The sequence below is a fragment of the Clupea harengus genome, chromosome 21, assembly GCF_900700415.2.
Source record: "Clupea harengus chromosome 21, Ch_v2.0.2, whole genome shotgun sequence".
NCBI lineage: Eukaryota > Metazoa > Chordata > Actinopteri > Clupeiformes > Clupeidae > Clupea > Clupea harengus.
The window spans coordinates 11,404,853-11,422,919 of record NC_045172.1 but is presented as its reverse complement, the minus strand read 5'-3'; the positions used below and the strand labels follow the sequence as shown (position 1 = coordinate 11,422,919).

General features: G+C 42.8%; 1 protein-coding gene across 2 annotated transcripts in view; it reads right to left on the bottom strand.

Moving 5' to 3' along the window:
* Nucleotides 1–232: 232 nt before the first annotated feature.
* Nucleotides 233–18,067, bottom strand: part of LOC105911794 (protocadherin-9) — a 223,604-nt gene continuing 205,769 nt past the window's right edge. For both annotated transcript variants that reach the window (XM_031558220.1, XM_031558221.1), the window contains exon 5: nt 233–2,574. In XM_031558220.1, the coding sequence (XP_031414080.1) occupies nt 2,207–2,574 (368 nt within the window). In that variant the 3' untranslated portion in view covers nt 233–2,206. The remainder of the gene's footprint in view (nt 2,575–18,067) is intronic.

The following is an 18,067-nucleotide window of genomic DNA, read 5'->3' as shown; positions in this document are numbered from 1 at the left end:
TTGTTGCCCAGTTTGTGCACATACTGTTGAGAATGTGCTGTATATCTGCACTGTTATGTAAGTCTCTGTGTGAAAGTATCTGCTTGATGACCATATTTGAAGAAATATATATAATATATGAACCCAGTAAATACGCAAAACAGTTCAGATGAGCTTAAATTTCCAAAATAGGTGGTGTGGTGAAAATATGTGTCTATATATGGTTCAATAGAATACACAGACCAAGCATAGAAATATTTAAAACATTTATTGCAATAGCTGGATACCTGTAGAGCAGTAACAAGGATTAACTGTTTAAATATCTATGATGTCAAACACCCTCACAACTGACAAACATACTGCAGTTAAGCAACTCACTTCATCCCACTTAAATGTTTTTTTTCTCCTCCTTATGCTGTGACATAAAACGTGGAGGTGCTGTACAAAATGAAGTCTCTCTTCGTGGACTAATTAAAACCTCTTCAACAGAAACACAAATCGAAAGGGCAAGAATGTCAATCTTAATAAAAAAATAAGGAATCAATTTAAAGCTTTTTCTTTTTAAGCATGCTTCTTGTGTTTTTTAGTTGGCTGTCATGCCTTACGAAGGGTTGGAAAGAAAGAAAAAAAAAGAGAAAGAAACAGAAAAACTAAAATCACATGGAGGAAAATACAGAACTCCCAATCCCCCTTTTTCCATCCCTCCCTCCTACCCACAAATGCTTGACTTATTTTATTCACATGCTTTTTTGACCATGTGTGTGTGTGTGTGTGTGTGAGAGAGAGAGTGCGTCAGGTATTTCAGTCATGGATGGTTTTTTTTTTTCAATTTGATGGTTTTCTTCTTTTGTGTTTTCCTGGTGAGACAATGTGTTGGTTTCTGCCAAACATTCACTGCAAATGGCATTGGAAGCCACCACAGAAGGTTTTGTGATCAGTGCAATGCTTGGAATCTCATCATGAAGGCACAGAACATGAGATCTTGTGTATATACCAACTCATCCTCACGTAATAGAATGAACAGAATGGACATTTATGATTAAAAATGTCTAATTCGGAGGTTTGCGAACACTAATTTTACTTCAATGACATGACTGATTTAACCCTTACAATAGTGATTTTTTTTTTAAATAAAATAAAATATTTCGCCATTTACAAATATATTGCTGTTGAACTGTTACATCATTTAGCCTTTTTTGTTGTTTAGAGGAAAAGACATCAGGCTTTTCACTTGTCGTATGTAAAATCGAGCTTATACATCAATAATACAAAATCGTTTGAAAAAATAAGTTTGCCAGGTTCGTTGCCATAATTGACAGTATGCAGATTCGGACAGTATTGTGCAATTTAATGATTCATAATTTGTGTTCTTCATTCACAATATTTCTTTTAGTTTTTTTTTTCTGTCAAGAAAATAAAAACAGTTTAACCACGCAGTCTCTTCTGGCTTGTTGACACCAATAGGAAACTCAATAGATTTTAACCAAACAAGGTAATAAAAAAACCAAAACAAAATGATAAATAATTGACGACAGCAATGGTCTATTCCATGTGGATATTACAAGTACATAAAACTGGTTAGTATTAAGTCCTATTTACAAACACAGCAACAATGACAGACTAAACAAGTGTCCACTAACAGTGTAATTAGTACAATGCTCTCGTAATTGTAATTCCAATTTTCTTTGACAGTGTAGATTAATATAGTCCTCAAAACAGCTCAAGAACAACCACATCACAATATTTGTATATATTGGTCAGCCATATATGTTTTAAACTGTTTAATATATGAATATCCCATCTTCAGTTTGTCATGATTTTTACTGTAGAGCCTTCCCATCGATGTTCATGGTGAGGTACACACAAGGTACCGATATACTTGTGAGTTTAAATGTTGCAGCGAATCACTTGAGTTCCACAGAGAGGAATCACTGAGATGCGAAAAATACAAACCCAAGAGGGGAAACGTCAGTGTTACCATCGAAGAAGAAGTCGCATAGTATACTTTCCGGCGCAAGCACGATTCTAACTTAGCGGTCTAAAATTCCACACACGCGACTATCACAGAGCGGGTAGCGTCCATCTGAAGTAAAAGTAGGAAAAATCAAGACAGACACGGGAAAAAATGTACGAAAAGAATGATCAAGAACCCCAAAAATGCAAAAGAAAAAAAACAACGTTACAGATCAACACAGGCGAGACAGCTGACGAGAGTCGAGGTCCGCCCTTATAGTTGCTGTTCCTTAGGGCTGTCAGGGCCACAGGAGGGCTGGTAGGACTTCAGGCTGGCCAGTGGGATGTCCGCCATGTGTCCGCTGCCGTTGAAGTGTCCCTCCGAGCTGCCGAACTGCTTGCGCTCGCCGAACTGGTCCCGGCCGCCCTCTTTTTTCCAGCTGCGGGTCAAGGTGTGGCCATTGAGCAGCTTGTCTTTGGACCAGTCCTTCTCGTGGGCAAAGGTGGAGACGGGGGACTTGGGTGACTGGTAGGAGCCAAGGCTCGGGGGCATCCAGCAGTTGTCAGAGTGGCCGAGGACCAGGCACTCCTGGGTGCACATCTCTGTGGCTTCCACAAGTCCGCGTGGTCCAAGGGGTCCATCTAGGAAGAGCAACATAGAAATAAAGATATTATAATTCATAACAATTTTGTCTTGTGGTTGTAAATAAACCTCACTCTATATCAACACCTCAATTACAAACTACAGAATATCCATGAATATTGATGATGGTGTGTTTCTCAACATGTCTGCCATTGAAATGAAATAGTTTTTTTCAAATTCAGTGAATTGCTCCTCACTTTCCTCTAGCTCTCCGTTAAGTGTGTGTGCTCAAAATGGGAAACCCTGGCACCATAAATGGGAAACGACCGAGCCATAAACCAATCAACACGTTGGAAAGGAGGGATATAATTTAATTGGCTGTTGAGCTCTTCGAACTTCGCCAGAATTGCGGACTGCATCTTTAACCCCTATGTTACATATGTCACTAGTGAGAATTTTCAGCCATTTTGTAGCAAAACACATGCCTTCTTCTGTAAAAGGGGGAGAGGGATTCCTGGAGGAAATCTGTGAGAGGTGCTCTGTGCTTTACGCATGCTCATTTGGCCCATTCAACATCCAGCAAGACATTTCTCTTGCGTTTGCTCGAGCAGAGAGATAATTGCGTGGAGCTCCACATGACTCCATTAAAAACAGGGGCATGTTTAATTCATGTCAAGCATCAGCGAGCAGGTGTTAATTTATGTCCCAAGAAAACAAAGGAAAACTGCCGGATTGTTTGTTTTTTCATTCTTGTTAAGGGAAGAGGCCAGGAAGAAAAAAGCTTTTTTCGTGATGTACTGTCCGCCCTCCGCCCTCCCCCCTCCCCACCACCACCGCTTACTTATGACAACCTTGTTTCTTGCTACAACTGAGGTTCTTTAGGGGCAAAAGAGCATTAGACTCTTCTGGGTCTAGTCTTCCAAGACTTCACAGCAACTCCAGGTTTATCCCCAGAGAGACGGCACTGTGCTTGCTTTATGTTAAAATAGCCAATTCTATAAGGGAGGAGACTGAACACACAGAGGAAGGCCTTGTTCTGGTCTACTGGCTCATCTCTTTCAACTGCCTGTGTACACACTGTGGACTTACATGTGAACTTAACCCCTCATTATTTAAGACATTTGTGTGTAAAAATGCGTGGCAGTCTATTTAAACGGCAAGCATATGACAGAGAGATAAAGGAAAGAAAGGAAAAACCAAAGGGAAAAAAAAACAGTTAGCCAGCTAAAGAGACAGACAAACATACCAGCAGACATGCAGGAGACAGAACGACAGACAGAAAGAAATGAACAGAGATAAGACACATCCATACTAGGTGCAAAGAAGAGAGAGATAGACATTTTCTTTTCTTCCAGGAAAACAAGTGGATTGCATTTACAATTTAAACATGGTTTGGGATTATCTGTGTCTCCCATTACTGCGTATGCAGTCCCTTTTCTGAACTGGAAAAGGCGTACTGCTTGTTTATTCATTTACTCGTTTCCCAGCAATAATGATGACTGACTGAGTTTTCTGTTTGAAGCTTGAAGAGAGGGGGATAGAGGATGTTGATGGTGAGAGAAGAGAGAGAGAGAGAAAGAGAGAGAGAGAGAAAGAGAGAGAGAGAGAGAGAGAGAGAGAGAGAGATGTGACTATGAATCTTCCAAAATGCTATCAGTGATAAGCTTAATATGGAGAAAGGCTGCACAAAGTGGTTCAGCGAATATCTGGTAACTTAAACCCAGTATCTATAAAGCCTTATAAACACATTCATAAAGGCTTATAAAGTATGTATAACGCCTCATAATGATTTACATAGTAATGACTGCACCCAAACAAACAAGCTTTACAATGTTATAGTATAAGCCCTTAGAGCTTGAAGTATGAGAATGCATAATAAAGCCATCTTTGCCTTATATCGAATGCTGTTTTGTCACCAAATGGTCTTTATGGAGCCATATGTGACCCCATTCAAGCTTTCAGTTTTTAGTAGTTGTGTATGGCTTATACCATACTAACATAATAACACTTTATGAGTGCATTCATGTCTGCATTCTGAATGTCCAAGGTTTAACAAAATGTCAGATGTCACTGTTTATTATCGGGTGCCACAAGTAATACAATATTTTTTGGATGGCTACCACTATTGACTGATTCCATTTTGACCTTCCAGTACACCCTTGAGTGTTTAAAAATTCATCAGGTTGTGGTCTTCTTGTCCTGTAGTTAGCAGCACACTGCAAATAAGCTACAAAAAAGGCCTCACTTTAAGGAATGGGTATATGAGGTATTGATGATTATCTGAAAGGTGAAAGCCATCTTTAAAACTCTCCTACCATGCTTTTATCATACATTTTTTAAACCTAGCTAAGGATAAGAGACAATCATCATATGACGGTACTCAGTTGAGTAGATACTCAATAAACATTTACACAATGTAGGATTTAATACAAAAATGAACTAAGCTGTTTATTTTTTCAATAAGACAGCGTTGCTCGTCGACTGACCTCAATTCACTTGAAGTTGAGTTAATCGCATTTGAACCACAGTATCTATAGGAACTATTTAAGTAGAATTGAAAGTATATACAAAGCAGGGGAGTTATAGTTTTTTAGTTATACTATTACAGTTCGCCAGTTCATTTGATTTTCATACAACCTCTGCACCACTGATAACATGCTTCATTTGGTCCTTCAATATCCCACAAGGCAGTGCTTGATATGATCTCTTTCTTTATCAATACTAAACTCAAAGCAAGGTATAACGGCCTATTGACGTATCCATCCACCCAGGGTGGGTTGTAGCCATATGTGTATATATGGGCATATGTGTGTTTAAATTAATAACTTAATCTATGGTATCAGACATGATAGATCAATCATTTCATAGTGTCAATAAACATCAGCGTTGTATTCCTGACAGTGACGTCAGCAAAGCCAGATGAGGCAGTGTGTCGTCCTCAGCGGCTGTCTCCCTCCATTACTTCGCCTTTTTATAACCACCCAATTTAATGTGCTTATGATCATGTCGTGACAGAGAAACTGGGGGCCATTTTGTTGCATGAGCATGTCTTGCTATTTTTTTCTTTCTTTTTGTTCACCCGGGGCTTTGACAAGCTCTTGCAGGCCCTTGGCCTTATTAAAGGCACTGAATGGTGCCAATGGATGCAGCTGCTCCATCTTTCTGTCATTTAACAAGAACACGCAGCCTCTGCCCCCATTGAGCCCAGGCTCCCTTATCACACACAGAGGGACACTGAAACCATCAGGGATGATCTCCATGTCCTGATTGGGATGGGACCCTTTGGATCAGTTGATTATTGTGCCTGTCCCCCACAGCAACCCCCCCTCTTTCACACACACACACACACACACACACACACACACACACACACACACACACACACACACACACACACACACACACACACACACACACACACACACACACACACACACACACACACAGAAAGGGCCCAGGCCAAGCACTACGAGTCAGAGTCTGTCCCTATCAGTCCAGATAATGGGCCTGTGAGATGCCGCGCAGAGAAGGGCATTATGGTCCTGACATGAAGAATCATAGGGGATGAATTAGAGACTGAGCCTCGCTGACAGGAAAATGAATTTCACAAATGAGATGGCACATAGGGAGGTGGGAGGGAGGGAGGGAGATAGAGAGGGGGAAGGAGAGAGTGAGATAGTGAAAGCTATGCAGAGCGGTGTAAAAGGAAAGGGAGAGGGTGGGAGATAAAGGGACAGAGAAGGGGAGAGAAAGAGAGAGAGAAAGGCAGAGAGAGAATGAGGGATACAGAGAAAATGAGAGAATGAAAGAGTGAAATGTTATAGAAGTGTGTAGGGGAATCATATCCCCACATTCCCCTGTTTCTGTCAGCACTGGGTCTTAGAAAGCCTTACAGAGCATGTCCACACAAGCCTCCAGAAACACCCTTCACACAGACCTGAGACTATTATCCCCCATGAAGTCATTGTTCCCAAGACAAAAACAGACAGTACAGTATAATGTACTTCGTTTTAGTGTGGTGTAGTGTCTTTTTTTGTCTTGGGAACAATGATGTACACTGTCCACTAATAGGCAGATCTGCACATTCTCCATTCCTGGGCATGTGTCCTTGGATGCCAAGGTAAAAACACAATGGAGAACGATTTTGAAAACATAATGCTTTTAGATCCCACTGAACATGAATGTGGGAGGTGATTTCAACCTGGATTTTCATTGAATGTGATTTTCAATGTCGCCGAACATTTATTTGGACAGCAACAGAGACTCAAAGATTTTTAGAAACACACAAAAATCACAACTATTTTCCCAGTTTGAACTGAATGCTAAGGTGAAGAGGCCCAATAAACAAGGATTTACTAGAAAACTGTATTCAGGAGTGCAGCTCGGTGCTATCTACTGCTATAGTGAGTCTGCTGTCTCAAACAAACAAAGATAATAAGCTTGTTACAATAAGGTTGTTAAGATAGCCTCTTCACTGCATAACATTTTTATCTAAAATAAAGTCTAAAGTAAATGCACTGTTACTATGCGCTTAGAAATAACTCTCTATTTGAACTGTGTCGTTCCGGGCAAAGTCTTATTTGAATGTGCAGCAACGTCAAGACACGTACAGTATACATTATTCAAACCGAAATTGACAGTTTCAGAGAAGTCTGGAAATTAAGGCGGAGATGAAATTAAAAGCAGGGGTGCGGACGCTAAAACCGATACTAATTTTGATCAATACATTCCTCACCTCTCTCTCTCCCCTCCTCTGCTCGCCCATTCCCTCGCTAATGATATAATTTCAGGCTCTCCACGTGATTGATTGCGCTAGATGACCCACAGTCATCCCATCCTAACCAAATTAGCCAGGCCCAGCGGAGGCCCTGCGTCCGGCCTGGGTATTTGGGTTAATTCACGAATTTCTATTCCTCTGACGCAGATAGTGGCTCCATTAGTATGCAGATTGCCGCGCTGCGCGCACCCCCGCAAACAGCGCCAGCTCAGAGGAAAGCTGGCCGAGATGATCCATCACCCGTTCCAAGGCCGGGTAGGGGTTCCATCGCTCTCAGGGCTGGCCCATACCGTGCCTGATTGAAAGTCGCCATGTTTCATGCCTAGTGTTTGCTTCTAATTGTAGGAGAAGTCAATTTTGTGGTAGCATGTGAAAGGCTGAAGCATAAGAGAGAGGAATAGGAAAGAAAAGAAGCTTGTAGGACAGTATAGACAAAATCAAACAAAAAATTGTACAACACAAAAACATACAACAGTTCAACTGAGCTAAGCTTTTGATCGAATATCAATATAAAACAGTGAGCTTGAACGGGATGTGGACTTAATAGCAAAAAACAACTTAGAGCAGAAATCATAGAAAGCTCTGGGTGCACTCTGATATGAATCAATATAGCTGGAAAAGACCTGACTCAAAGCATTGACTTTTAAACGAATCCACATAGTGTTAACTCACAGCTTGTGTTGTGATGTAACATCTGAATTAGACTCGTCTACTCTACAACCAATGCAGAGTGAAAAGAGGAACAGATGTCCTCATGTTCTTTATAATCAGAATATGTAAGTGCATGTCTTTTGCACTGGTTAGTAGTAGCTGTTAGCACTGTGCACTGTGATGCACAGGATTTTGCTTTAAGGAAGAAAACGCTCTTTACTCAGCTCCGAGGTTTTGTACATCAACATCAACAGATCCCCTCAGTGCGTGTTTGTTATGCTTCATATTTACTTCAAGGCCGAGGATGGCAAAGCGAAACTTCTGCGCTCGGCATAGAAAATGCTTGACAGGCCAGTGACTTTAGCTCAGAGTCGATCATCGGGATTATTAGCCCACCATTAGATTCAAAGGCTCCAGTCCAAAGTGCCCTGTCAAATAAAACCACTAATTCTAATTCGAAGGGACTCGGCTAAATCGTTATTTATCCAGTTTGTCAGAAGAAAATAACAAATCAACAAACTCGACTACAGAGAGGATAAGCACCACTTCGAGAAAGCCTTCCTCCTCCAAAAGAAGGGAAAAAGCAGATCAAGCAAATCCTTCCTTTTTAATCTCAGAGGTCACTTCTGCCGGAGTTTGCTGCTTATTTCAACTCAAAGATCTGGGGGGAGTCATGGAATACGTTCATAAGTGTGTCAATAGAGTAACCTATAGGGTCAGTGGAGTAACCTATATGGTCAATAGAGTAACCTATAGGGTCAATGGATTAACCTATATCAAGTTAAATGTATTGTCTACGTTTGTGTTTTACAAAATAGGTCCAAATATAGATGTCTATTTCATAACTCATCTCTCTTTACATACTCTCCACTAATACATTTGGATTAAAAAATAACAAGTGATCTGACATTTTAGATGACAAACTCTCTGGAGGACATTTAGAATATGGCATAGGCATAACGCATGGTGGGACGGACCATTTCTCCTGGAATTGAATATCGCCATCCCTAATATCCCTAACAAATCTTCATACTTGTCAGCCAAAATGAAAAAAGGGATCCTGATAACAACTACTAATATCACATAATAAAAGACTGCATTGTTATAGTACCGACGGTATAAAAAAAAAGGGGGGGGAAACGATTTAACTGCTGTTAAACCAGGTATTCTGTCTGGAGAAAGATGGCTCAGTAAATGTCAGTGTCCTCTGAACCATGCATAAATAATTTTGTATCTATTCATCCATTTCTGCATGTATTGATTGACTGCCATAATAGTTGTATGATTACAGTTGTTGTTGATTTATTGATTGATTTCCTGTTTCCTTGTTTTTTTGTGCTTCGGAGCCCTGATTGGCTCATTCTTGGCTCAGAGCTTTGGTCACCATAACACCTTGTCGCTATGACTCGTTGTCACCGTGGCGCCCTGTCCTACTTTCCGTGCTTGTGTCGCGTTACACGGCCATGCACCATGACCTCCCATCCCCCCACCACACCCCAACCCTCGGCCCCCTCCCCACTCACAAGTGATCCCACCTGTCACCATGCCATCACCACGTTGCTTATCAAGAGCCCGTGTCACCTTGTGAAACCATCAAAGCACGCCGTGTGTGTGTGTCAGTCACAAGGGGGGCGGACAGTGAGAGAATGAGAGCATTTCTGTGTGTGTGTGTGTGGATGTGGATGTGTTTGTGTTTGTATGTGTGTGTGTGTGTGTGTGTGTGTGTGTGTGTGTGGGTGTGTGTGTGTGTGTGTGTGTGTGTGTGTGTGTGTGTCTTTTCATAAGGGGAGCAGATAGTGGGAAAGCGAGAGCATTTGTGTGTGTGTGTGCGTGTGTGTATGTATATATGTGTGTGTGTGGGTGCATGTGTGTGTGTGTATGTGTGTGTGTGTGTGTGTGTGTGTGTGTGTGTGTGTGTCTTTGTGTGTTTCTGTCATAAGGGGGGCAGATAGTGAGAGAGTGAGAACATTTATGTGTGTGTGTGTGTGTGTGTGTGTGTGTGTGTGTGTGTGTGTGTGTGTGTGTGTGTGTGTGTGTGTGTGTGTGTGTGTGTCTGTCACAAGGGGGCAGATAGCGGGAGAGTGAGAGTGTTTGTGTGTGTGTATGAGTGAGAAATGTGAAAGAGTGAGAGAGAGGGAGAGAGAGTGTGAAATATGCTGTGGTGAAAGCCACACGCACACAGACAGAACAACAAGACAGAATCAAGAGGAGAATCAAGAGAGATGCTCCCCTAATCACAACCTAATAATGAATAGTGTTCTACATTCTAGCCCACACTGTATGGAACTTTTGGGAGTAAATGCAATAAGAATAAAAAGTACATTAATAAACATTGAAAGTATGAATGAACTATTTGAAATACTTGCTTCAAATGTCGATTCATTAATTTAAAAATGAAAAGTTACCATATCAAATTTGGTGGCATATACATTATAGATTAAGGAATGTATTTACGGCAAAATTAGGGAAACGATATTTGGGTCATATTTTTACGCACCCTTGTCTCAAATTGCTCTGTCTCAGAATTCACTTTTCCAACACTGGACTCATTTTTTAGCAACACCCCATTTTAGGATTGCAGGTATATCGCACAAAAGTCCTCTCTTCTTCTCTGCCTCTATATCTCGATCCCCATTTCAAAATAAAAGTCCCTTCACACTTCACACAAAAGTCTCTTTGTGCTACGCATATAACAAATCTGCCTTTCAAGCTGACAGACAATTTTTATGGTCTTGATGGCATTATTGAAATCTGTGAAAAAGATGCTATTAAACAATTCTATTTGAATTATAATTTGAAATATGCTTCCTATGTGTTGATTATACATTAATTTTGTGATTTTACATTAAAATATCCCGTATTAGAAGTTTCAGTCTTAAGAAGAAAAAAAGCGATTCATTTTGATTAATCATAGCAAATTGTCCAATTAATCAGGATTTTTTTAATTGATTGACAGCAGTAATTATTTCACACTTTAATGAATTAATTCATATTTTAATTATGTATTTCATTCAGTCACAAAATACATTTAAAAATGAACTAGTATTCTGACATTCAATTCAATCTAATTCCATTGTTAAAGCTCTCATTTCACATCTTTCTGCAGCAAAAAAAAGAACTAAGTTCTGACTAACTAGTATTTGTCACTGGAAAGAGAGCGACTCTTGTATCATGCAAAGATGGATCTTATTGTCATGTGCAGAACAATGGAAAAAGAAACAGTAGAAACAGTGTGTGCGTGCGTGTGTGTGTGAGTGTGTGGGTGTGTGTGTGTGTGTGTGTGTGTGTGTGTGTGTGTTGTGATTTGTGCCATATTAATGTTGAGCAGGCATCACAGTTCATTGTGGTTCAGTCTCGCTGCTACACATGCACTGACACACACACACACAAACACACCCTGCATTGTCTGAGAGGTGAACAGTTGCTTGGTTACTGTACACTAGAGGGCAAGCTTCCTCCAAGCGAGGGCAGTCAAGCACAAAAGCATACTAAACACAAACCCACACAAGCATGCACACAAGCTCAGAAAAACAGAAATGCACATACAAATATATGTGCACACACACACACACACACACACACACACACAGACACACACACACACACACACACGTACAGAATGAGACTGAGACAGAGAGACAGAGAGACAGAGAGAGAGAGAGAGAGAGAGAGAGAGAGAGAGAGAGAGAGAGAGAAAGAAAGAGAGGCGTTGAGCTTTAAGTGCTTGAATGATGGTCATGTGTTGCTGGAGGGCCTATAGTGAGTGTGTGTCAGCTCTCCTCCATGCTGACGACTGCTCATCACACCTACAGCCACAAAAAGACAAAGTCTGACAAAGAGACATAGGTCTCTCTCTCTCTGTGTGTGTGTGTGTGTGTGTGTGTGTGTGTGTGTGTACGTGTGTGTGTGTGTGTGTGTGTGTATGTGTGTGTGTGTGTGTGTGTGTGTGTGTGTGTGTTTGTGTGTGTGTGTGTGTGTGTGTGTGATAAGAGAGAGCGTGAGGGAGAGAAAAATGACACTGCTGAGAGTGGTGGTGGTAAGAAAGAATTATACACACTCTGTAGATACCACAGACACACCACATACACACATAGGCATACAAATCTCTCACACACAGACAGAGACACACACACACCCTTTTACTCTCAACACATGCTCAGACCTACATACAGTATGCTCACTGCATAGAAAGTCCCACCTTTCCTTTCCTATTTTAAACACACACACACACACACACACACACACACACACACACACACACACACACACACACACACACACACACACACACACACACACACACACACACACACACACACACCTTGCTCGGCTGCTAAATCAGTAGAGATCAGCCCCCTGGATTGTCACAAATGTCAGAGCCTGCGGCCCCTGTACCTGCAGTGGGAGCTAATCAGACCGTGTCAGGCCCACCAATTAGCAGATCGCGCAGCACCTCAGCGCATACAGACTGCTGAATGAAATCATCAACAGTCAGGCTGTAAGTGTGTGCGTGTGAAAGTGTGTGTATGTGTGTGTGTGTCTCACTCTATACATATGCTCCTATGTGTGTTTGTGTGTGTTCCTGAGTTTTTGTCTTGTTTTGTTTCTGTGAGTGTTTCTGTGTGACCACATGAGGATGCACTTACGCCTCTTCTGTGTGTGTGTGTGTGTCTGTGTGTGTGTGTGTGTGTGCGAGTGCTCTCTCAGCCACACTCTGAGACACCCAAGAATAAGCCAACCCATTGTTTCCAGGAACAAGGATCTGAAGATGCAATGACCATGACCCCTCTGCTAATGCTTGACCTCTGCATACAGCTTAACCCCCGATTCAGGCTCCGTTCTGCCCCAAGCCCTACCCCCAACATCCCACCCCCAACCTCCTTCCCCCACCACCATCCCCACTGTAACTGCCAAATGACGTCAGCCTCCAGACTCGATTAACACAACCAGAGACCACTCACCCGGCCAGAGAGCAGTGCCAGGCTTCTGGCCAGTGAGTGGTGGGACACTGAGACTGGGGACTGGGGCACACAGAGAGGATTGTTCTCAGCACGAGCCCAGACATGCACTCCATCTTTGCCCTGAGGCCAGTCTCAGCCAGAGATGGGGACATAAATACCGAAGCTTTGAATAAGCTCAGCTAATCCATTTGGTATGTCACGGAGCTGATACAGGCAAATATGAGTTAATTTAATATATCAATATATCAATCAGTATATGAACAACTGCATATGATTAGGATAAATAACGGAATAACAACACAGATCAATAAAACAGATGAACATACATGGATAAAGAAACCTATGGAAAGAATAATATCCACGGTCTTCCTTTCATGCTATCTCTGTGAAGGCAATCCACAAAATGGCTTCCCACTGATCCGTCATAGTGGACCCTTCATTGGCCTCGCAGCATTTGCAGCTCCCTTACGCATTAGACACATGTCGTGTCAAGATAAGACAAGGGCGAATGGGCACTGGGGGTGGGGGGGGTGGGGGTCCTATGGGCACAGCACGATAGGGGCCCACTGACAGTCCGACTTTGCCGGGCGCCGTGCCGGAGGACTGGTGGTGGTTGAGGGGTGGGAATGGGGGTATGAAGGGGGCATCTTGGAAGGCTGTCCCAAGACAGGCCTGTGAGTCACATTGGTGCAGAGCGAGTCCCTCTGGAGAGCTCCAGTCAGCATGATGGCTCTTCCCCTGGGTGCGGCCCCTAAAGGCAGGCAGGGAGGCGGGCGGGTAGGAGAGGCTTTCCACCAGCACCAGTGCCCCCACGTCAAGACAAATCCCATGTGTGGCATTAACCAAGGAGAGAGAGAGAGAGGAGAAGGAGAAAGAGAGAGGGTGAGGGTTGTCGATGGTGGTGCTGGGGCTGAGGAACTAGGCGCCTCAAATCACAGCTGACTCTGAGGATCCGTGTGAACCCTTGAATGTGTCAAATTGGTGAGACTTTCTTTTACAGTTGCCATATTCTATAGTACTACTAAGTTCAGGCTAACACTATACAAGGTGTTAATGTACTGTGACTGCAAGAGTCACCACAGTGCAACAAGGGCACTGTAATATATGATGTGTGACCTTAATGCACTACAGCAAGTTCACTGGGGTTTTCCTTTTTCGGGTTGATTTTAAGTTTATTTCAGACATGTTCATTTCCTTTGGCGAGAAAATAACTCACACTATTCACGCTGAGATACACATTTTCATCTTAACCCACCCCACTCTATATCCCAAAAGCAAACTCACAGAGCATCTCAAAGCTGACTCTTTCAAGCAGCCTTGCCTTTCACAGATGCTCCATCCATCCCAAGTTCTTCAGATCTCAGTGGGAGAATACTTCAAACTTGTGTTTTCAGAGGTTTAATTAGAATTAAAGATGGAAAAGAAAGATTGGGGGGGAGTAAGTATAGGTCAGATAATTAGTTCCTACTTTCGTTTCTTCATCTGCACTCTTCCACAGATGAAAACAAATGCTAAACGTGAAAGTCTAGAAAAATCATTCTACTCTACAAGCCAAACTAATTTAGCAGGTAAGACATTGAGAAGAGCGGTAGATTGCTGTAATATTTATAGTGCGTTGTCGTGTAAAATGCAGCAAAGCAAGCAGGACGGGGGGAAGACAGCACTGTGATCTCATTTCCCTCTGAAATCAATTACTCTGCCACTGGAGTTTATCTCCGAACCGCTCCTCTCCTATCAAAGCTAAGAGCGTTTTGACAACGCAGACCGAGTCGCAAGTGGAGATGGAGGGAATTTTGGGGAACTTCATTTCAGCATACGCTCAAGATAACACAGCTAGGTCTGAAAAAGCAACAGTGGGAAAGTGAGGTGAAGGTCTAAATGTGTCACATGCCACCAGATTAAAAAGCTTGAAGGACACTGTGCATATAATACTGCTTGACACTGGGTCCTGTTAAGTTGGTGATATTCTGTACTAATAGGTGCGTACTTATAATTTGATAGAGTTAGTGAGATAAAAATGATACTGTAAACACACAATTTATAATCTTAAAGGCTTTAAATATAAAGGCTTTTCTAACCTTTACTCGATAGGACAGTGAGGAAATGAATGTGAGAGATAGATAGGGGGGATGGGCCTGAGAAGTGACCTCAGGCTGGATTTGAACCTGTGACCCGTGTATGGCATTGGACGCCGAAGCTACTGCTGCAATATGGCTCCCCCAAAAAATGTTTTTAGAGTTGTCCCCTGCATCGGTTGCATCTTTCTACTCTCTTACAGGCATTTATAAATGCATTATAGAACACATTATTGTGTTTGTTCAGTTTTTATAACCCTGACACCTGACTCAGAGAGGTGCACAGAATGCACAGGGTTGTTTGTCACCATTATCTTGTCACTATTGCTCCGTAATGAAATCATGTGTGTACAGAACCTTACAGAATTTGATTTAAGACTCCAGTGCCAACCAAAACCTAGGAGACATTAGTTAGATCATATGCGCAGTCTCACAGCATGCCATTATTATGCAATAAACACAGTCTGACTGCATTTGATTGGGATCATTACAATGAATTACAATCAAAAGGACAGTCCTCTCTCTCGCTCTCGCTCTCTCTCTGTCTCTCTCTCTCTCTGCTTCTCTCTCTCTCTCTCTCTCTCTCTGTCTCTCTTTCTGTCTCTCTCTCTCTCTCTCCCTCCCTCTGACACAGATGTGGTAGTATTCCCTGGAGAAACTGCGAGCTGCCATAGAGAGTGGTGCTAAATACTGCAAGCCTTTAATGTTGCAGTGGAGGAGAGAAGGAGGGATGGGGGGAGGGAGCAAGGGGGGGGGAGAGGTGAGAGAGAGAGAGAGAGAGAGGATGAGAGGCGTGACCATTAGTGGAGGAGGTGAGATCATCAGCTCTGCAGCTTTATGGCAAGATATCTCTCAGCCCGCTCAGCCTCGCGCGCTCACTCACTCACTCGGCCTCTCATTCTCTCTCCCTCTTCCTCCAACTCACTCTCTCTCTCTCTCTCCCTCTCTCTCTCTCTCTCTCTCTCACTCTCAGTCTCTCTATCTAGTGATCCAGTCACACCCCTCTCCCTCCCAATCATTCTCACTGCCTGTTTCTCTTCCTTTCAGTCAGTCTTTCTTTTTTCCTTCTACTTTGTTCCATTCAGTTGTTATTTCCATCGCTTTTTCTTTCCTCTTCATCTTTCCCTCTTTTTCTCTCCTTTTTTCTCTCTCCCCCTGACATCTCTAGCAGATCTAACAGGCAGGGATCATCCTTTCGGAGTCTGACAATCTGGTGTGGGCCGACCTCGTCCCATTATCAGCAGGCAATCATGCCTAGAATTCTCCCCCTGACTTCTCAGGAAGCATGAGTGTGAGGAGAGGGGAAAAAAAGAAGAACAAAACAGAAGACAGAAAAGCTATCAAAAGTCAGAGGAAGAAGGGAATGATCTTTCCAGTTATATATTTTTTCTCCATTTTCAGTGCGTGTGTTGGGGTAGGGGTCAGAGGAACAAGAGTGGGGTACGCCAGCTCACTCTTCTTTTCTCTGATACTGTCAATTTGAGCCAAGGAGTTCTTTTCATTTATTTTGTGTGTGTGCGTGTGTTTGTGTGTGTGTATGTGTGTATGTGTGTATGTGTGTGTGTGTCTGTGTGTCTGTGTGTCTGTGTGTCTGTGTGTGTGTTTGTGTGTGAGTGTGAGTGTGAGTGTGAGTGTGTGTGTGTGTGTGTGTGTGTGTGTGTGTGTGTGTGTGTGTGTGTGTGTGTGTGTGTGTGTAAAATAGGAAAGGAAAGGTGGGACTTTCTATGCAGTGAGCATATGTAGGTCTGAGCATGTGTTGAGAGTAAAAGGGTGTGGGTGTGTGTCTCTGTCTGTGTGTGAGAGATTTGTATGCCTATGTGTGTGTGTGGTATGTCCCATTCTGCATCCTTGGGCGTAATCAAAGAAGATGTGTAGAATGTATAATGATGCATCCATCCTTCCTCTCTCTCTTCACTCCACCGTTTGAAAAGAAGGAAAAGAGAGAGGAAATGACGAATAACATCTGAGCTTTTGCCTCCATAGATCTAAGATCTCAACCTAGGAGACAGCAGTTGAGCATCCAGTGTTGCATCTATTGCAGGGTGGAAGATTACAGTCACACTGTACAGGCCAACCATTCAGTGACAGCTTGTGAGATGGTACTCAAGGAGCAATAGCATCTAAGAAGCTTAATCCAGCAATCAGTATGCTAAGCCCTTTCCAAGGCATGGACCCACAGTACATGGTAGTATATTTTCAAAATATTAATTTCAGAAAATATTTCCCAGATATGCGTTGTCACATTAGTAGTCCACATATTTATATAGTGCCAGCCGATATCTTAAATTTCAGTATGTTCGGTTTTTGTAATGGAGCAGTCTAGCTTTGCAAGAGCAAGAGGACATGCACACTTACACCCATGGACACACCCACTCACAGTCTCACTTTCTCCTTTGTTGGATTCCCATGACAACCGAGCAAGCCGAGAGTATGTTAAACATTCCTGCTTGGTGTGTCCATCACGGCCCCATTATGATCCAGTTAGGCCAATTCAGCAGTGAAGATCAGCCCATTATAGACCTGCACCTTTTCTCTGATCCTCAATTCTCTCTCTCTCTCTCTCTCTCTGTGTGTCCAGAGCCTGGCCTTGCTGATTATAGCTTTCCATTCAAGTGGGTGGCCGCAGTATTGGCCCCTGGACTACATTACCCAGATTGCACCCTACTTGAGCAAGCTGTGAGTCATGTGTCGAGTGTTCCAACAGGATGTGTCCAATCAGCGAGACGGCAGGTAAGAGTATGAGGTCGAAGCTCAAGCCGCGTGACTCGCTCTCTCGCTCTCTCTGTCATGCTGACCCAGAAACGCATTACTGCTGACAGAAGGAGAAACGTGTTGCACGGCGTAGCTGCACAAACGAGCTCGGACACACACACACACACACACACACACACACACACACACACACACACACACACACACACTCACACACACACACACACACACACGCACACATGTACGCATACCAAATGTTCTGGCTCATAACACAAATGTGCGCACATTTGTTCATATACCAACACACATCCATATACACATATTAATCAAATATTCACACAAGTGCGGGCACATACACGCAATGCACATGATTATC